This window comes from Entelurus aequoreus, linkage group LG14, assembly GCF_033978785.1.
Source record: "Entelurus aequoreus isolate RoL-2023_Sb linkage group LG14, RoL_Eaeq_v1.1, whole genome shotgun sequence".
Taxonomy (NCBI): domain Eukaryota; kingdom Metazoa; phylum Chordata; class Actinopteri; order Syngnathiformes; family Syngnathidae; genus Entelurus; species Entelurus aequoreus.
In genome coordinates, this window is record NC_084744.1 from 64,159,148 (window position 1) to 64,181,423 (window position 22,276).

Genomic DNA, 22,276 nt, shown 5'->3' on the forward strand with positions numbered 1-22,276 from the left:
TGCTAGCCACTTGTGTAGGTGCAATATGTGTCATCCTACTGACAGGGCAAAACATATTTTCGACAAATAACACCTATGTGGATATGAGTGGTGTCAGTGCCTATATTTCCTTCTCAATATGCTGATACGCTGAGGGAATGAGTTCCAACATTAGCACGGCGGTCATCATGGCAATGTGGAATGTATAGAGACAGCCAAATCACATGATAAAACAATTCCTCATTGGTGTTTGCATATTGTGGACTACATGTACCAAGTTATATGGCAATCTGAAAGGTTTGAAACAATAGCCTTTAGGCATACCTTGGTAAAATGTCTCCTGTTTAGCTTTGGGCTGTACTTATTTTCAGCAGTATAACCATTGCTAGCGTTGGTTGTAGTTGGTTTTAGTCTTTGTTTTCTGATAGTACTGACAATAACCATTTGTTGTGATATTGTACGCAGGTATGACGTACTTCTTCCTGAAAATAGCCTAATTTCTGTGTAAAATGTGTTGGTTAGAGATTGGTTATTGACAGAACGCTTGTCTATTCAGCTATTGTGGTCCCAGCACTTCAGTCCCTAGTAAGAGGCAGTGGAAGTTTGAAGTTCCTTGGAGTAGCCCAGTCCATCCAGCTGGATTCGGTCAGGGAAAAAGAGGGAGGGGACTACAGAATTTTGACCATGATTGCAGTACCTCTAAAGGCTGAGATGAACTTGTTGGAGTAATTGTTTCTAAATGATCACAAAAATCTTTGTGTTACATTGAGTTCTGTCAAGTAAGAAGACAAAAGCTGTCTTTGAAAGCTACCAAGAAGAATGCTGGTAACACTCCACTGTGTAAGGGGGAGAGCCACATGAAGGGTTTTCTGTTTTCTCTCATGTATGGTAATCAACAGAAGGATGTTGTTCTGGCCCAAGGACTTCAAAGCGGAGAGATGACAGGATCTGCCCAATTTCCAGACGAACTCTTTTTGAAGTATTTTACGAACTCTTTTTGAACTTTTTTATGGAACTCTTTGAACAGTTTTACGAACTCTTTTTGAACGGACCTTTTCTGTGAACTTTTTGCAACCTTTGTCCTTTGGAAACAGCCGTGGTGGCCATGTGGTCGGGGAAGGTCCAAAATGAAAGTAGGAGGCATACAATCAATTGGGAGAGCGTGCTAAGATACTGTTCAAGGGTACAGTGTAAAGGCAACTCTCCTCAATATATTAAGTCCAAATTGAATTCTGTCTGTTTGATTCCTTGCCTCTTGTCTGGTTTAATAAATGTCCTCAGTGTTTGACCCTGACAGAACTTAAGGACGAAAGTATATTTAATGAATTTAAAATAAGCTAACAAGGTGAATGTTGGTCACCAGTTGTCACATTCTAAAACGAAAACTATACTAAAGACTTGGGAGACTTCATAGTCATTCAATTTAAGACGACATGTCAGAGGACACAGCAGTCACAGCTTGAGGCTTATGAAGGGTTTTAAGTCTGAAGTCTTTTAGAACCGATATTCTAAGGATCTTGTGACCTTGTTTTTTTTTTTTATTCAAACAGCGTTTATTTATTAGCCAGTGCTCAGGGGTTTCAGCGATGAAGAAAATAGCAGATATAGGAACGACACAGAGGCACTCTTGTTTACTGTTCTGACAGGAGTTTCGTCAATTGTAGAAATGTGCTTACGACGCAACGTCCCTGCCTATAATACCGCTATCTCCTGAAACACAAACCCATAGGGACTAACACAAAGCAGGAGAAGCCTGCCAAAGTGAGATATCAGGCCAAACCAGGATTGGATGATCTCTGTTTGTGGGAGGGATGTGCTTGTGTGTGTGCAGGACTGGTGCACCGCCATCTGCTGTACCTACCCTCTGCACTTATCTCACGGGAGCGAACGAGGTCGCTCTTGTTGCCCGCCAGGATGATTGGCATGTGAGGCTGGGACTCCCTGAGGAGGAGGCGGAGCTGTGCGGTGCGATGGAAACTTCGCCTGTCGGTCACGGAGAAGACCAGGACGCACACGTCACACTTCAGCGTGGACAGGTCCTGTGAACACACACCCGTGCATTAGTCAAAAGAAAGGCAATCATCCCGACACGCCGCAAAGTGCTGATATCCAGTGACAGACAGATACGGGTGGAATATCACTTTGCAAAGACGCATAACTTAAGGTGCCTTGGAAGCAATCAACTAATTGGAGGTTCACCCTTGACTTAAGTCGTGGTGTTGCGTTGCCACGGAGGGGCGGCGGGCGGGTGAAGCTTTTATCGCTGTTGCGCGACACGAGGCAGAGGACGCTTTGTTCAACTTGATAATGCACGTCACGCTTCACTTTCAATCTCACGACCCTTTTAGCAGTGGCCACTAACATGCCGACGCGGCTCCCCCGTCACAGGGGTTCAATCAGCCAGAATGCTTCAAGCAGAAACAGAAAGGTGGACTTTCCCAGTACTAAAGTTCTTGCTTTATGGCCATGATTCACTCAGCTACTCTATGTAGGCATATATCAGCAGGGTGCCATACCAAATGAGTTGTGTATCAAGGGCCTCACCTAACAGGACTGACCTGTTTATCATAGTGTTTGTCTGAGAGTCTGTGATGCAACTCCATGTGTGCTCATTTCTGTAGTAGCAACCATATTTATGAATAGTAGTCTCAGTGTATTTTTTAGTATGGACCAAAACATTCCCAATATCCATCCATCTTCTTCCGCTTATCCAAGGTCAGGTCGCGGGGGCAGCAGCCTAAGCAGAGAAGCCCAGACTTCCCGCTCCCCAGCCTCTTCTTCCAGCTCCTCCCGGGGGATCCCGAGGCGTTCCCAGGCCAGCCGGGAGACATAGTCTTCCCAACGTGTCCTGGGTCTTCCCCGTGGCCTCCTACCGGTTGGACCTTCCGTCTTCCAGCTGTCCATAGCGTATCTACTTGTATGGATTCTTCATTTATCACTCCGAGCAACATTTTTAAGTTTTAAAATATAACTAAAACCATTTTTACTTACTAAACCGTCCCATGGTGATGTCTGTAGGAGTGTGTTCATGCATATTTGTATATACTATCGTAATGTAATGAAGCCCAGTTCGTTAGCGTTAGCTACTATGCTAACACGTTTAAGAGTGTCTGTGTTAGTACTATCAACTTGCAACGGCATTTCAGTTTCGTAAATGCACCCAAATGTCACTGCAGAGTTTTTGAGTCTTTCCATTTAGTGCCTTCAACCGGAAGTAGAAGTGCCTTTCCGTCTTCTTGCCGTCCATGGCGTTTCTATGTCCAGTGTTATGTATTTTACAATGTACTGCTTTTATATTTCCTGTATTTTATATTATTACTTTGAACTGTTTTATATTTTAATTTTTTATCCTGTAAAGTGTCTTTGAGTACTCTGAAAAGCGCTATACCAAATAAAATGTATTATTATTATTATTATTATTATTACATGCTATCTAAATATAAGCATGATAATTAGCCAATATGCTAATATCCTTCCATTCAGTGCCTTCAACCGGAAGTAGAAGTGCCTTTCCCGTCTTCTTGCCGTCCATGGCGTTTCTACTCGTACGGATTCTCCATTCATCACTCCGAGCAACTTTTGTAAGTTTTACAATAGAACTAAAACAATTCTTACTTACTGAACTGTCCCATGTCTGATGCATATTTGTACAATATAATCATGCTAATTTGCTAATATGCTAGCATTTTTACGAGTATCTGTGTTGGTATTATTGACTTTTTGTGTTTTTTCAGTTTTTTGAATTCACCCAAACGTCCCCTGTTTGGAGAGCAAGCTTCCGCAGCTCGTGGGTCCATGACGATGACTTCTCTTTTGCTTGATCAGCCGTTTTACTGCCGTGTTACAGACACCGTTTTTAAACAATTAAGGTATGTAAATAATCATTTCTGTTTAAATAACTCATTTCACAACGTTTACATCTGCGGGTTATAGTCAGGTGTGGCTAATACATGGAAAAACATGTTTGTCCCTAAAATTTGGTGGGTGAAAAATTCAGGATTTTTTCTAAGTGTCAAAAAAAAAAAAAAATTTAAGTCGGGATTTTTTTTGTCAAAAAATCTGGATTTTTTTTTGTGTCAAAAAGTCTAAAACATTTTTGTGAAAAAGTCTGGATTTTTTGTAAGTGTCAAAAAGTCAGGATTTTTTGTAAGTGTCAAAAAGTCAGGATTTTTTATAAGTGTCAAAAAGTCGAACTTTTTTTTTTTTTTAAATCTGGATTTTTTCTAAGTGTCAAAAAGTCGGATGATTTTTTTTGTCAAAAAATTTTGGATTTTTTTCTAAGTGTCAAAAAATCGGAAATTTTTTCTAAGTGTCAAAAAATCGGAAATTTTTTCTAAGTGTCAAAAAATCGGAAATTTTTTTGTGGAAAAATCTGGCTTTTTTTCTAAGTGTCAAAAAGTCAAATATATTTTTTTTTTTTAAACCTGGATTTTTTCTAAGTGTCAAAAAGTCGGAAGATTTTTTTGTCAAAAAATCTGGATTTTTTTTTGTGTCAAAAAGTCTAAAACATTTTTGTGAAAAAGTCTGGATTTTTTGTAAGTGTCAAAAAGTCAGGATTTTTTGTAAGTGTCAAAAAGTCAGGATTTTTTATAAGTGTCAAAAAGTCGAACTTTTTTTTTTTTTTTAAATCTGGATTTTTTCTAAGTGTCAAAAAGTCGGATGATTTTTTTTGTCAAAAAATTTTGGATTTTTTTCTAAGTGTCAAAAAATCGGAAATTTTTTCTAAGTGTCAAAAAATCGGAAATTTTTTCTAAGTGTCAAAAAATCGGAAATTTTTTTGTGGAAAAATCTGGCTTTTTTTCTAAGTGTCAAAAAGTCAAATATATATTTTTTTTTTAAACCTGGATTTTTTCTAAGTGTCAAAAAGTCGGATGATTTTTTTGTCAAAAAATCTGGATTTTTTCTAAGTGTCAAAAAATCGGAAATGTTTTCTAAGTGTCAAAAAATCGGAAATTTTTTCTAAGTGTCAAAAAATCGGAAATTTTTTCTAAGTGTCAAAAAATCGGAAATTTTTTCTAAGTGTCAAAAAATCGGAAATTTTTTCTAAGTGTCAAAAAATCGGAAATTTTTTCTAAGTGTCAAAAAATCGGAAATTTTTTTGTGGAAAAATCTGGCTTTTTTTCTAAGTCTCAAAAAGTAGAAAAAATTCTGACTTTTTGACAAAAACATTTTCGACTTTTTGACACTTAGGAAAAAATCCAGACTTTTTGACGAAATTTTTTTTTTTAAGTCGAAATTTTTTGTAAGTGTCAAAGGGTCGGAATTTTTTTGTCAAAAAGTCTGGATTTTTTTTTTTAAGTGTCAAAAAGTCGGAATTTTTTTTTTGGTGAAAAAGTTGGGATTTAGGTCGCTAGAGAAAAAGCGCTGTATAAATATAATTCACTTCACTAATTCACACTACTTTTGACCCAGCACATTTGCTCACATTTTCAGTAGACCCATGCTCCAATCACTCTATCATATATATCTATATTATACATATAATTCACTTCACTAGCACAAAAACATAAGAGTTGTAGAAATGATTGTAAACTCAAGCCCGCCATGACATGATGTTCTTTACAAGTCTATGTACACTATAAGGTCCCTAAGACACATTACTCCCCCATACCAAGGCACATTACTCCCCCATACTAAGTCACATTACTCCCCCATACTAAGTCACATTACTCCCCCATACCAAGTCACATTACTCCCCCATACTAAGGCACATTACTCCCCCATACTAAAGCACATTACTCCCCCATACTAAGGCACATTACTCCCCCATACTAAGGCACATTACTCCCCCATACCAAGGCACATTACTCCCCCATTCTAAGTCACATTACTCCCCCATACTAAGGCACATTACTCCCCCATTCTAAGGCACATTACTCCCCCATACTAAGACACATTACTCCCCCATTCTAAGGCACATTACTCCCCCATTCTAAGGCACATTACTCCCCCATACTAAGGCACATTACTCCCCCATACCAAGGCACATTACTCCCCCATACCAAGTCACATTACTCCCCCATTCTAAGGCACATTACTCCCCCATACTAAGACACATTACTCCCCTATACCAAGTCACATTACTCCCCCATACTAAGGCACATTACTCCCCCATACTAAAGCACATTACTCCCCCATACTAAGGCACATTACTCCCCCATACCAAGGCACATTACTCCCCCATACCAAGGCACATTACTCCCCCATTCTAAGTCACATTACTCCCCCATTCTAAGTCACATTACTCCCCCATACTAAGGCACATTACTCCCCCATTCTAAGGCACATTACTCCCCCATTCTAAGGCACATTACTCCCCCATACTAAGACACATTACTCCCCCATTCTAAGGCACATTACTCCCCCATTCTAAGGCACATTACTCCCCCATACTAAGTCACATTACTCCCCCATACTAAGGCACATTACTCCCCCATACCAAGGCACATTACTCCCCCATACCAAGGCACATTACTCCCCCATACCAAGGCACATTACTCCCCCATACTAAGGCACATTACTCCCCCATACCAAGGCACATTACTCCCCCATACCAAGTCACATTACTCCCCCATTCTAAGGCACATTACTCCCCCATACTAAGGCACATTACTCCCCCATACTAAGTCACATTACTCCCCCATACTAAGACACATTACCCCCCCATTCTAAGGCACATTACTCCCCCATACTAAGGCACATTACTCCCCCATACTAAGTCACATTACTCCCCCATACTAAGTCACATTACTCCCCCATACTAAGTCACATTACTCCCCCATACTAAGTCACATTACTCCCCCATACTAAGGCACATTACTCCCCCATTCTAAGGCACATTACTCCCCCATACTAAGTCACATTACTCCCCCATACTAAGGCACATTACTCCCCCATTCTAATGCACATTACTCCCCCATTCTAAGGCACATTACTCCCTCATACTAAGGCACATTACTCCCCCATACTAAGTCACATTACTCTCCCATACTAAGGCACATTACTCCCCCATTCTAAGGCACATTACTCCCACATACTAAGGCACATTACTCCCCCATTCTAAGGCACATTACTCCCCCATTCTAAGGCACATTACTCCCCCATACTAAGGCACATTACTCCCCCATACTAAGGCACATTACTCCCCCATTCTAAGGCACATTACTCCCCCATTCTAAGGCACATTACTCCCCCATACTAAGTCACATTACTCCCCCATACCAAGGCACATTACTCCCCCATACCAAAGCACATTACTCCCCCATACTAAGGCACTTTACTCCCCCATACTAAGGCACATTACTCCCTCATACTAAGACACATTACTCCCCCATACTAAGGCACATTACTCCCCCATACTAAGACACATTACTCCCCCATACTAAGACACATTACTCCCTCATACTAAGACACATTACTCCCCCATACTAAGGCACATTACTCCCCCATACTAAGACACATTACTCCCCCATACTAAGTCACATTACTCCCCCATACTAAGGCACATTACTCCCCCATTCTAAGGCACATTACTCCCACATACTAAGGCACATTACTCCCCCATTCTAAGGCACATTACTCCCCCATTCTAAGGCACATTACTCCCCCATACTAAGGCACATTACTCCCCCATACTAAGGCACATTACTCCCCCATTCTAAGGCACATTACTCCCCCATTCTAAGGCACATTACTCCCCCATACTAAGTCACATTACTCCCCCATACCAAGGCACATTACTCCCCCATACCAAGTCACATTACTCCCCCATACCAAGGCACATTACTCCCCCATACCAAAGCACATTACTCCCCCATACTAAGGCACTTTACTCCCCCATACTAAGGCACATTACTCCCTCATACTAAGACACATTACTCCCCCATACTAAGGCACATTACTCCCCCATACTAAGACACATTACTCCCCCATACTAAGGCACATTACTCCCCCATACTAAAGCACATTACTCCCCCATACTAAGGCACATTACTCCCCCATACCAAGGCACATTACTCCCCCATACCAAGGCACATTACTCCCCCATTCTAAGTCACATTACTCCCCCATTCTAAGTCACATTACTCCCCCATACTAAGGCACATTACTCCCCCATTCTAAGGCACATTACTCCCCCATTCTAAGGCACATTACTCCCCCATACTAAGACACATTACTCCCCCATTCTAAGGCACATTACTCCCCCATTCTAAGGCACATTACTCCCCCATACTAAGTCACATTACTCCCCCATACTAAGGCACATTACTCCCCCATACCAAGGCACATTACTCCCCCATACCAAGGCACATTACTCCCCCATACTAAGGCACATTACTCCCCCATACCAAGGCACATTACTCCCCCATACCAAGTCACATTACTCCCCCATTCTAAGGCACATTACTCCCCCATACTAAGGCACATTACTCCCCCATACTAAGTCACATTACTCCCCCATACTAAGACACATTACTCCCCCATTCTAAGGCACATTACTCCCCCATTCTAAGGCACATTACTCCCCCATACTAAGGCACATTACTCCCCCATACTAAGTCACATTACTCCCCCATACTAAGTCACATTACTCCCCCATACTAAGTCACATTACTCCCCCATACTAAGGCACATTACTCCCCCATTCTAAGGCACATTACTCCCCCATACTAAGTCACATTACTCCCCCATACTAAGGCACATTACTCCCCCATTCTAATGCACATTACTCCCCCATTCTAAGGCACATTACTCCCTCATACTAAGGCACATTACTCCCCCATACTAAGTCACATTACTCTCCCATACTAAGGCACATTACTCCCCCATTCTAAGGCACATTACTCCCACATACTAAGGCACATTACTCCCCCATTCTAAGGCACATTACTCCCCCATTCTAAGGCACATTACTCCCCCATACTAAGGCACATTACTCCCCCATACTAAGGCACATTACTCCCCCATTCTAAGGCACATTACTCCCCCATTCTAAGGCACATTACTCCCCCATACTAAGGCACATTACTCCCCCATACCAAGGCACATTACTCCCCCATACCAAGTCACATTACTCCCCCATACCAAGGCACATTACTCCCCCATACCAAAGCACATTACTCCCCCATACTAAGGCACTTTACTCCCCCATACTAAGGCACATTACTCCCTCATACTAAGACACATTACTCCCCCATACTAAGGCACTTTACTCCCCCATACTAAGGCACATTACTCCCCCATACCAAGGCACATTACTCCCCCATACTAAGGCACATTACTCCCCCATACTAAGGCACATTACTCCCCCATACAAGAGCTCCCAACGCCCCAGGAAAGCATCCGTGTAGTGGCCAAGTAGTCTCAGCTCCGACCCCGGAGCAGGGACCTGAAGGGGCGTGGCCGTGCAATCTGTTTGCCGGAGCACCAGAGGGGATGAGTTTGGCCGGGAAGCCACCTGTCACCCTTTCATGGAAACAAAGAGCGAGAGTGCGATGCAGCGCTCCACTACAAGTGCCAACTTGTTTTCTTCTCTTAATGAAGCAGTTTCTCTCTGAGCGCCGAGAGCAGACCATCTGTCACTAGCGACTCCCCCCAGCACAAAGAGAGCACGCCTCAAAGCTGCAATAACCACCACCACCATTCACTTACACACGTCACCTTTTCTGCAGCTCATTGACTGTAATCACATAGTTTATTATTGTGTGAATGCTGCAAACATTCACACATGCTTTTCTACACCACAATGCATCTATTTATTAGTATTATTATCATTCTCCTGATTGTGGCGCGCTCTACCTTCCACATTTTTCACCCCGATTCAAAGCGTTCCAACTTCAAACTGTTCAGCCTATTCGGGAATTGCAAGCGTTCCCTTGACGAATTCCAAAAAATTCCCAGATTTCCCAGAATTCCAATGTTTTCCGGGACACTGTTCCCATTCAAAATGAATTGGCCATTTTTCCAACTTCCACCATTTCCACATTTTTCAACCTATTCAAACACCTTCAACACATTCCACCATCCTGGAAATTCAAACTACCCATTTTTCCAAGTTCAAAAAAATTCCAGGATTTTCCAGAATTCCTGGTTTTACAATGTCCTATTTCCACCCGTTTTTCTGGCGACTACTCCTTCCACATTTTTCAACCCACTTCAACCGTTCCACCATCAAAACATTCGGCTTAATCAGGGCAAAAAACGTAGTTGTTTTTTTGCTCTGGAAAAATTCCCTGTTTTCCAAAAAATTCCCGAAATCCCCAAATTTTTAGGAAACTCCCATTGAAATGAATGGGACATTCTTCAAACTTCCACAATCTTCAACCCATTCCACCTTCAACACATTCCACTATTCTGGAAATTCAAACTTCCCCTTTTCCAAGTTCAAAAAAATTCCAGGATTTTCCAGAATTCCTGGTTTTCCAGAGCCCTATTTCCACCCTTTATTCTGGCGACTACTCCTTCCACATTTTTCAACCCACTTCAACCGTTCCACCGTCAAAACATTCCTCTTAATCAGGACAAAAAAAACTAAGTTGTTTTTTGAAATGGAAAAATTCCATTTTTTTCCGAAATTCCAGGAATTCCGTAATCAATTCAACATGTTACTACTTCAACATTTCTCGACCAATTTGGAAAATGTTAACACCAACCATTTCAACTCATTCATACCATTCAAGTTTTTTTTTACCATTTTCAGGAAAATTCCCGCTTTTCCCGAAATTCCCAATTTTTTGGGAAATTCCCATCGAAATGAATGGGACATTTTTCCAAGTTGCACAATTCCCACATTCTTCAACGCATTCAAACCATTTCACCTTCAACACATTCCACCATTCTGGAAATTCAAACTACCCTTTTTCCAAGTTTAAAAAAATTCCAGATTTTCCCGAAACTCCCCAATACCATTTACTACTTCAACATTTCTTGCCCGATTTAAACAATTCCAACAGCAACCAATTCAGCTCATTTAGGACATTCATGCTCCTATTAATTTTAAAAAAATACTGCTTTTCCAAAAATTCCCAAATTTCCAGGAGGTTCCCATTAAATGAATAGGACATGTTTCCAAGTTGCACAATTCCCACATTTTTCAACCTATTCAAACCATTCTACCTTCAACACATTCCACCATCCTGGAAATTCAAACTTCCCCTTTTCCAAGTTAAAAAATATTCCAGTATTTTCCAGAATTCCTAGTTTTCCAGAGCCCTATTTCCACCTTTTTTTCTGGCGACTACTCCTTCCACATTTTTCAACGCATTTCAACCGTTCCACCGTCAAAAACATTCCTCTTAATCAGGACAAAAAAAATAACAAAGTTGTTTATTGAACTGGAAAAATTCCCTGTTTTTCCGAAATTCCAGGAATTCCGTAATCAATTCAACATGTTACTACTTCAACCTTTTTTGACGAATTTGGAAAATTTCAACACCAACCATTTCAACTCATTCAGACCATTCATGTTTTTGTTTTTTTTACCATTTTCCAAAAAATTCCCGCTTTTCCCAAAATTCCCAAATTTTTTTAAAACTCCCATTGAAGTGAATGGGACATTCTTCAAACTTCCACAATTCCCACATTTTTCAACCCATTCAAACCATTCTGGAAATTCAAACTACCCTTTTTCCAAGTTCAAAAAAATTCCAGATTTACCCGAAATTCCCTAATACCATTTACTACTTCAACATTTCTTGCCCGATTTAAACAATTCCAACACCAACCAACTCAGCTCATTCAGGACATTCATGCTCCTAATCATTTTCCAAAAATCCCGCTTTTCCCCAAATTTCCAGGAAGTTCCCATTGAAATGAATGGGACATTTTTCCAAGTTGAACAATTCCCACATTTTTCAACCTATTCAAACCATTCCAACATCAACACATTCCACTCATCCTGGAATTTCAAACTAACACTTTCCCAAGTTCCAAACATAATCACGGTTTTCCTGGAAATTCAAACTTCTTCAACATTCAAACCATTCTTACTACATTCTGTCGGCATTTCACTTCAACTTCAGCATTGGTGCATTCACATTCTTCTAGTTTATTATTGTCCATCCATCCATCCATTTTCTACCGCTTGTCCCTATTCATGCTAATGTTTCATATGGTGTCATATCTGCAGTCCACAGTTCACAGTCCAAGTGGTGAGGCCTGATTTATATGCAAACCCACATTTACCACTGCCGCTCTGAATTACTCTTATGAATAAATAATCATATTTTTGATTGGAAATTGTTGCCAAGGGCTACAGCCTGGAATGTCCCTGTGACACTTGTTGGACTATTTTTTATTATTTTTTAAATGAATCCATCAGCTGCACGCGATATTACTTGCAACTATTGTGTCATTTATCTACCTATTATTTTGTCTACATTATGAGGGACAAACTGTAAAAATGCATTATTAATCCACCTGTTCATTTACTGTTAATATCTGCTTATTTTCTGTTTTAACATGTTCTATCTACACTTCTGTTAAAATGTAATAATCACTTATTCTTCTCTTCTTTGATATTTGACATTAGTTTTGGATGATACCACACATTTAGGTATCGATGCGATACCAAGTAGTTACAGGATCATACATTGGTCATATTCAAAGTCCTCATGTGTCCAGGGACGTATTTACTGACTTTATAAACATAATATACATTTTAAAAAACAAAAATAGTAAATTTAAAAAATATTGATGTAATCATAGTAGTATCGACTAGATACGCTCCTGTACTTGGTATCATTACAGTGGATGTCAGGTGTTTAAAAAATATTGATGTAATCATAGTAGTATCGACTAGATACGCTCCTGTACTTGGTATCATTACAGTGGATGTCAGGTGTTTGTTTGTTTACATTGTAAACTATTGTATCCTCCTACGGTGTGTAGTGAAGCATGTTTAGCTATTCCTCGTCCTCCAGTGATAATTATACTTGTAAGAAACATACTTTATTTGTCGCCATGGAGGGTGTTTGAGTGGTATAACTTCACCTTTATCTTTACTTTTACACCAAAATGCGTCCGTTCTCCCTTTTCTGTCTACACACTGTGTCTGCTTGTAAGTACTCTGTGTGTGTGCGCTGCCGAACATGCTCCTCTGCTGGTAAAACCAGCAATGTCACCACGTGACGACGGCATGCCTGTTAAAAACAAAAACAAAACAAAAATAAAAGAAGCGGTACTTTTTAGAGGCGGTATAGTATCGAATATAATTCATTAGTACGGCGGTACTAGTACCAGTATACGGTACAAGCCTAGTTTGCACCTAATCTGTCAGTAGACTCGTTATGGAAGTGCTAAAAACGTCAACATAGGCAAAAACCTACAATTGGAGGTTTTGAAATCGGACGTTTTTGGGTTTTTTTATAAGGTGGAAGGAAAAAGCTGCACTGTGGCGCCTCAGCGCCTCAAATGTGGACGTGTCAAAAGTGGAAGATTCATTTGGTTTCCTGGAGGATTCATTTGGTTTCCTGGAGTCTACGTGACAAAACAGGTTTTAAAGTGATGCCCTGGCGCCCACACTCTGACAGTGAATCACTGATCAGACCCCATTTGCATATCAGTGTGACTTCTCCTCCTGACTTACTCACATCCAATCACCACGTCTGTGAAATAGGGTGTACTCGTAGTAGGGTTGTATGGTATACCGGTACTAGTATAGTATCACGGTACTAATGAATCAAAAACGGTACTGTACTCTGTTTGAAAAGTACCGGTTCCCCATTTATTTTTACGGGCATGATGGCGCGTCGTCGTCACGTGGTGACATTGCTGGTTTTACGAGCAGAGGAGCATGTTCGGCAGCGCACACACACAGAGTACTTACAAGCAGACAGTGTGTAGACAGAAATGGGAGAATGGACACATTTTGATCTAAAAACTAAATATATATTTTTTTACTGTGCATGAGCGTTTTTTATAATGTCCACAAAGTTCAGGGGTTTTTTTTCACCATGATTAGGGAATGTTGTTTGGTTTGGTCCTACAAGTGAATGCTACGCATATTTCCATTCGAAACATAATTAAAGTTAACGTTTTGACACTTAGAAAAAAAATCCAGATTTTTTAACACTTAGAAAAAAGTTTAGATTTTTTGACACTTAGAAAAAATCCCAATTTTTTTACCAAAAAAATCACGACTTTTTGACACTTTGAAAAAATCACAACTTTTTGACACTTTGAAAAAAGGTCAGACTTTTTGACATTTAGAAAAAATCCAGACTTTTTGACACTTAAAAAAAATCCAAAACTGAGAAAAAAAATCCCAATTTTTTGACATTTAGAAAAAAATCCAGAATTTTTGACGAAAAAAATCCTGACTTTTTGACACTTGGAAAAAAATCCAGACTTTTTGACAAAAACATTTCCGACTTTTTGACACTTACAAAAAAATCCCGACTTTTTGACCCCAAAATTACCGACTTTTTGACATTTAGAAAAAAATCCCGACTTTTTGACCAAACAATTTCGGACTTTTTAACATTTAGAAAAAAAATCCAGATTTTTCGATAAAAAAAATTCCGACTTTTTGACACTTCAAAAATTCCGAATTTTTTGACAAAAAATGTTTAGACTTTTTTACACTTGAAAAAAATCCAGACTTTTTGACACTGAGAAAAAAATCCAGACATTTTGACACTTAGAAAAAAATCCAGACCTTTTGAGAAAAAAATGTCCGACTTTTTGACACTTAGAAAAAATCCTGACCTTTTGAGAAAAACATTTCCGACTTTTTGACACTTAGAAAAAAATCCTGACTTTTTGATTAAAAAATGTCAGACTTTTTGACAGTTAGAAAAAAATCCTGATTTACTGACACTTAGAAAAAATCCAGACTTTTTGACCAAAAAAATCTAGACTTTTTGACATTTAAAAAAAAATCCCGACTTTTGGACAAAAACAATTCAGATTTTTTTGGCACTTAGAAACAATCACGACTTTTTGACACTTAGAAAAAATCCTGACTTTTTGATTAAAAAATGTCAGACTTTTTGACAATTAGAAAAAAATCCTGATTTACTGACACTTAGAAAAAATCCAGACTTTTTGACCAAAAAAATCTAGACTTTTTGACATTTAAAAAAAAAATCCAGACTTTTGGACAAAAAAAATTCAGATTTTTTTGGCACTTAGAAACAATCACGACTTTTTGACACTTAGAAAAAATCCTAACTTTTTGACAAAAAAAATTCAGACTTTTTGACACTGGAAAAAATCCTGACTTTTTGACATTTAGAAAAAATCCTGACTTTGACAAAAAAAAATGTGCGACTTTTTGACACTTAGAAAAAATCCAGACTTTTTGCCAAAACAATTCCAGACCTTTTGACACTTAGAAAAAATCCAGACTTTTTGACCAAAACATTTCCGACTTTTTGACACTTGGAAAAAAAATCCCAATTTTTTTTTACAAAAAGAATCCCGATTTTTTTGACAAAAAAATGTCAGACTTTTTGACAGTTCAAAAATTCCGAATTTTTTGACAAAAAATGTTTAGACTTTTTTACACTGAGAAAAAAATCCAGACATTTTGACACTTAAAAAAAAATCCAGACCTTTTGAGAAAAAAATGTCCGACTTTTTGACACTTAGAAAAAATCCTGACTTTTTGATGAAAAAATGTCCGACTTTTTGACAATTAGAAAAAAATCCAGATTTATTGACACTTAGAAAAAATCCAGACTTTTTGACCAAAAAAATCTAGACTTTTTGACATTTAGAAAAAAAAAACAGACTTTTGGACAAAAAAAATTCAGATTTTTTTGGCACTTAGAAACAATCACGACTTTTTGACACTTAGAAAAAATCCTAACTTTTTGACAAAAAAATTTCCGACTTTTTGACACTGGAAAAAAATCATCACTTTTTAACATTTCCTGACTTTGACAAAAAAAAAAGTGCGACTTTTTGACACTTAGAAAAAAATCCAGACTTTTTGCCAAAAAAATTCCCAACTTTTTGACACTTAATATGAGTGACGTGACTTCCAAGCAAACAACAAAAACAAACACGCACTCGGCTCTTGCAAGACGCTATTTTTGTTTGATCGTCAGGTAGAACTGATAGAAAAGCAGCTCCATCAATAAAAACCTAATGGCGGTGAAGAAGAAGCCAGATGAGGGGGGGAGGTAAGGAGGGGCCACAAAGGAGTCTCCTGCTCTGCTGGCCCACTTCAGATCTTATAATAGGATGACCAAGCTTAGCACGGATGGAATGCAGACTTATTTTTCTCTGCTGGGGCCAAAATACTCCCCTGAGGGAATATAATGTAGTACTACTACTTCTGGGGCCAAAAGACTCCCCTGAGGGAATATAATGTAGTACTACTATTGCTGGGGCCAAAAGACTCCCCTGAGGGAATATAATGTAGTACTACAGGCCATCTGCTCCACTGGACAACTAAACCCCCCTCAGTAGCACCTTCAAGAGCGCTGTCTATAAATAACCTGCACAATCTAATTAACAGATGGAAAGTTGAACCAAAAAATTAATAAATATATATATATATATATGTATATATATAAAGACTGTAAAGTAGTAACGTCATATTTACATATTTTGCTCATTTTAAGCATATAATAATAATAATAACAACATATGGCGACGTAATTATTTCATCAGGGCGTTCGCGTTTCCCTTCAACGACAAACTCTAAGCACCATGTAGCAGTAACGCTAAGTGCTAAAGGAGGTATAGAAACTACAGACATAATCACAGCTGAAGGTCTTAGAACATACTTAGCATGTTTGTTCCTAGAGCCAACACAAATGTTGGGGGGGAAAAAGCCTTCAGATATGTGGCTCCAGGATCCCTTTGGGGGAATTTCAGGCCATTTTAAAGAATGGAGAAAGTGTTTCTATTGGGCATTGTACTTGTTTTTATGCTAATATATGTAAATAATTACTTTTTAATTTTTTGTTGTTCTTATATGAATTTCTGTAACAGGTCACTCTTGGAAAATATATTTTAATCTCAATTAGTTTTTACCCTGTTAAATAAAGGATATTGATTTATTAAATAATAATATAATCACTTACTGTACAACGTCTGCTCTCACTGGGATGCCGATTAATGGAATGTGTTTATCGTCCCGTTTAGATAAGAATTACATACATACAATGCCGAAAACAGGCGTCTTTTTCTGACTTTTTGACAGACAAAAAAATCCAGATTTTTTGACAAAAAAATCCAGACATTTTTAACCAAAAAACTCTAGACTGTCACTTAAAAAAAAAACAATTCCAGACTTTTTGACATGTAGAAAAAAATCCAGACTTTTTGACACTTAGAAAAAAAATCCAGACTTTTTGACAAAAACAATTCCGACTTTTTGACACTTAAAATAAATCCAGACTTTTTGACGAAAACATTTTCGACTTTTTGACCCTTAGAAAAAAAAATCCTGACTTTTTGACACTTAGAAAAAAAATTCCGACTTTTTGACACTTAGAAAAAAATCCCGACTTTTTGACAAAAAAATCCCAATTTTTTGACAAAAAAAATCCAGATTTTTTGACTCTAAAAAAAAAAATCCCATTTTGACACTTAAAAAAAAATCCAGAATTTTTGACATTTAGAAAAAAATACAGACTTTTTGACATTTAGGAAAAAAATCCAGAATTTTTTGACAAAAACATTTCCGACTTTTTGACACTTAGAAAAAAATCCCGACTTTTTGACCCAAAAAAATCCAGACTTTTTGACACTTGGAAAAAATCCAGACTTTATGACATTTAGAAAAAATCCAGACTTTTTGACATTTAGAAAAAATCCTGACTTTTTGACCAAAAAAAATTCATACTTTTTGACATTTAGAAAAAATCCAGACTTTTTGACATTTAGAAAAAATCCAGACTTTTTGACATTTAGAAAAAATCCAGACTTTTTGACCAAAAAATTTCCGATTTTTTGACAATTAGAAAACGGGCGTCCTTTTCTGTCTTTCTCGCCATTTACGGGTCTAAATTGGATGTCAAAGTTGACCAACTTCCCGGTTTACGTCCACAACCTTCTACTATCCAGGTGAGAGGCATGATTTATAATCTAGAATTAACTTTCAGAGGCGATGCAGCAGCTCAGTACGTCAATATAGCAGCATAAGCTAGCTAGTTTTGTTTGCATCCGCACTCGTAATAACAATATTACTAATACTCGGGTTAATATTTAGGTCGTAATAACAATATTGCTAATACTTGGGTTAATATTTGGGTCACGAGATGTAAAATGGAATATTGTTGGCGGTTAGCCACCTCTTACTGGCCGTGTTTTACGACTTAGAATACATAATTAAAAAACATAGTTTTTGTCTTACAAAGGGATTGTGAATGATTTTAGAATTCCCCCAAAAAAGTGCAGTTCCCCTCTGAGACCCCCGGTCTGGATGGGAAATAAGCACTTTCTTGCTAAATACACCAGGATGAGTGCATGACCCACATTCTTTGACGTGACCAGCTGTACTGGTGGTAAATCCTGCCGACATGGCAGTTGACCTTTATTGTGAAAGGGAGGATAAAAACAAAAGGGGATAAACGCATTATTTGTTTAAAAAAAAGAAAGAAAAATAATAATCATAATCTTCCAGATGTGGGGTTTAACCTAACTCGACTTAACATCGCCATCACTTTTAGTACCAGACAATAAAAGCATGATTTGACTGTAAATTCCGGCCCTTAAGCTGCTACTTTTTTCCTACGCTTTGTACCCTGCGGCCTATAAAACGGTGCGGTTAATTTGGGGCTTTTTTTCCCCGCTGACACTGAATAGTTGTGTTATTGTTTGTGCTACGCCGCCATCTTTAGCAGGTGCTGCATTGCCCTCCAGTTTGGACTCTGCTTTTAGTCTGACATTTTGTCTTCTAGCCATCCATAGCGGTTCTACTCGTACAGATTCTTCATTTGTCACTCCAAGCAATGTTTGTAAGTTTTACAATGTAACTTAAATTCTAAAATTATAAACCGTCACATGTGTGATGTCCGTAGGAGTGTTTTCATGCATATTTGTACGTGCTATAGTAATGTAATGACGCTAACGTCGTTAGCATTAGCTAATATGCTAATACATTTACAAGTGTCTGCATTAGTGTTATTAACCTACTTCTTCTTGTATGGTTTCAGGTTTGTAAAATCACCAAAACGTCACCGTGGAGTTATTGAGTCTGTTTAGCTGATTGTACAGCTAGCTTCCACAGCTAGTGTCTTCTAGCCGTCCATAGCGTTTCTACTCGTATGGATTCTTCATTCATCACTCCAAGCAACGTTTGTAAGTTTTGCAATATAACTACAACAACTCTTACTTACTAAAGCGTCCCATGTGTGATGTCTGTAGGAGTGTTTTCATGCATATTTGTACGTGCTATAGTAATGTAATGAAGCTAACGTCGTTAGCATTAGCTAATATGATAACACGTTTGTCTGTGTTAGTATTATTAACTTACAATGGCATTCTTTTTGTATTGTTTCAGTTTTGTAAATTCACCAACACGTTACCTTGGAGTCTGGAGACGATGACTTCTGTTTTGTTTGGTCAGCCATTTTACTGCCTTGTTACAGACACCGTTTGGAAATAATTAAGGTATGTAAATAAACATTTACAGAATATTTCAGTGTAAATAACTCATTCCACGACGTATATATCCGCAGCTTATAGTCCGGTGCGGCTAACACATGTAAAATATATATTTTTTCCCCAACATTTAGTGGGTGCGGCTTATATACCAGTGCGCTCTATATTCCGGAAACTACACTATATGTGCTTTAACTGTTGATTAAACAAAACACGTAAAGAGTGGCTAAAAAGAATATTGGAAAACTGCCTTTGTTGAGGTTTGCCTGACTAAAAAATCACCAAAACAAATCAAATAAATTGAAGCGGTAGCACAAAAATGGTAAATTGAATTCACCCACTCAGTCAGAACACAGAAGTGGAGGACGTCAAACCTCCCGGTGGAGGCTAAAACAATATGATGATGTATAATAGCTTCTGGGGATAGGCTCTGGCCACCCCAAAAGGGACAAGCGGTAGAAAAATGGATGGCTTTTCTAAGTGTCAAAAAGTCGGAAATTTTTTGTCAAAAAGTTGGGATTTTTTTCTAAACGTCAAAAATATCGGGATTTTTTTCAAGTGTCAAAAAATTGGGATTTTTTTGTCAAAAAGTCGAGATTTTTTTTAAGTGTCAAAAAGTCGAGATTTTTTCTAAGTGTCAAAAAGTCGGGATCTTTTTCTAAACGTCAAAAAGTCGGGATCTTTTTCTAAACGTCAAAAAGACCGGATTTTTTCTGTGTCAAAAAGTCGGGATTTTTTTTAAGTGTCAAAAAGTCGAAAACATTTTTGTCAAAAAGTCAAGATTTTTTTTAAGTGTCAAAAAGTCTGACATTTTTTGTCAAAAAGTCGGGATTTTTTTGTAAACGTCAAAAATTTGGGATTTTTATTGTCAAAAAGTCGGGATTTTTTCTAGGGTGACAAAAAATCGGGATTTTTTTTGTCAAAAAGTCTGGATTTTTTGTAAGTGTCAGAAAGTTGGGAATTTTTTTGGTCAAAAAGTCGGGATTTTTTTCTAAACGTCAAAAAGTCGGGAATTTTTCTAAGTGTCAAAAAGTCAAGATTTTTTCCAAGTGTCAAAAAGTCGGACATTTTTTGTCAAAAAGTCTGGATTTTTTTCTAAACGTAAAAGAGTTGGGATTTTTTTGTGTCAAAAAGTCGGGATTTTTTCTAAATGTCAAAAAATCGGTATTTTTTGTCAAAAAGTCGGGATTTTTTGTAAGTGTCAGAAAATTGGGAATTTTTCCAAGTGTCAAAAAGTCGGAATTTTTTTGGTCAAAAATTCTTGATTTTTTTCTAAACGTCAAAAAGTCGGGAATTTTTCCAAGTGTCAAAAAGTCTGGATTTTTTTCTATATGTCAAATGGACTCTAAGTGAACAGTAAATATTACACAACAGAACCAGGAAGGCGATAACAACACCTAGAGACGGGAGCTGTGTGGAAACAGCAGTGGTTCTAGGCACTGGGTGGTGGAGCGACGTCTAGTTTACGACAAAATTGTACTAAATTAGGACTTTTTCTGAAATTAAGCAGACTAATTAGGAGTCTTTGTTTGTCTACTTACTACTAAAAGACAAGTTGTGTAGTATGTTCACTATTTTATTTAAGGACTAAATTACAATAATAAACATATGTTTCATGTACCCTAAAATTTTTTGTTAAAATAAAGACAATAATGACACTTTTTGTGGTCCAAAAATACAATTTCTGTACCGGTACCAAAATATCTGTATTTTCAAAGGCAATAAAGGGTCCACAAGGGTGGAACCTTGCTGTTAGGTAAGGACATCACATAAGTAAAGGTAATCTGCATGCAGAGGACATCATGGTCTGTCTGGGTCAAGGCCAGGCACTCACTGGTTGCTATTTTAAGCTCACAGATGACTTATTTAAACCCGCCTGACGTCAGAAGCACCCCAGCGCCTGGCTGACCTCCATTCTAGTCCACGGTGTGGTCTGTCGGCACAGTGGTGGTCAAAAGTGTACATACACTTGTAAAGAACATCATGTCATGGCTGTCTTGACTTTCCAATCATTTCTATAACTCTTATTTTTTTGTGATTGGTCACAAAAAACCTTCATGAAGTTTGCTTCTTTTATGAATTTATTATGGCTCTACTGAAAATGTGAGCAAATGTGCTGGGTCAAAAGTATACATACGTTTTGTTCTTTACAAGTTGTACGTACACTTTTGACCAGGACTGTAGTTGAGACGCTGGCCTCGGGGAATAAAACCCCCGGCGGCCGAGATCTCGGACGTGAAGCGTCACGTCACGCACGACGGACCCGGCCTGTGTCAACAAGATGCGTGTGCATGTTGCCATGCCATCGCGGAGCACACAAAACCCGCCTGGTGGGGACCGGGGAGGATGGCTTGTCATGCGGCTGTGCAGCATCTGCACAGGGGGATTATACATTTATTATACAGCGTTTTAACCAAAAGGACACACACCAAAAAAAAAAAAAGCGTGCATGGGTGGATTATTGAGGCCCAGGATGACGGCCCTGGATTGTTTCCAAGCCTCATGCTGGCCAAAGTCTGTTGCTTCAGCCTTAATACCCCAGCCTTGGATTCTGCACGCACAGAATAACACATGGAATTAGCGCTAAGTGAGAGAAGAAATCAACTAACGGGAAGTGGAAATAATTAAAGGGGCCTTATTATGCAAATCCACATTTCCTTACATGTTGGTGCCTGCTGTTGTGTGTTTGCTGTCTGCATAAATCATGGCATTGCGGGGATATTTGTACTTGTTTGGG

General features: G+C 38.4%; 1 protein-coding gene and 1 long non-coding RNA gene across 3 annotated transcripts in view; one reads left to right on the forward strand and one right to left on the reverse strand.

The window, feature by feature from the left end:
* rem2 (RAS (RAD and GEM)-like GTP binding 2) overlaps positions 1-22,276 on the reverse strand; it is a 114,329-nt gene that overhangs the window by 27,117 nt on the left and 64,936 nt on the right. For both annotated transcript variants that reach the window (XR_009828716.1, XM_062070432.1), the window contains exon 4: positions 1,841-2,018. Coding sequence is in view for 1 of the 2 variants with exons in the window: in XM_062070432.1 (XP_061926416.1) it covers positions 1,841-2,018 (178 nt within the window). In the remaining variant the exon portion in view is untranslated. The remainder of the gene's footprint in view (positions 1-1,840; positions 2,019-22,276) is intronic.
* LOC133665193 (uncharacterized) lies at positions 628-19,569 on the forward strand. The gene is made up of 6 exons (XR_009828717.1): positions 628-2,015; positions 3,463-3,560; positions 3,714-3,848; positions 18,837-18,893; positions 19,092-19,236; positions 19,439-19,569. It is a non-coding gene; the product is annotated as an uncharacterized LOC133665193 (long non-coding RNA).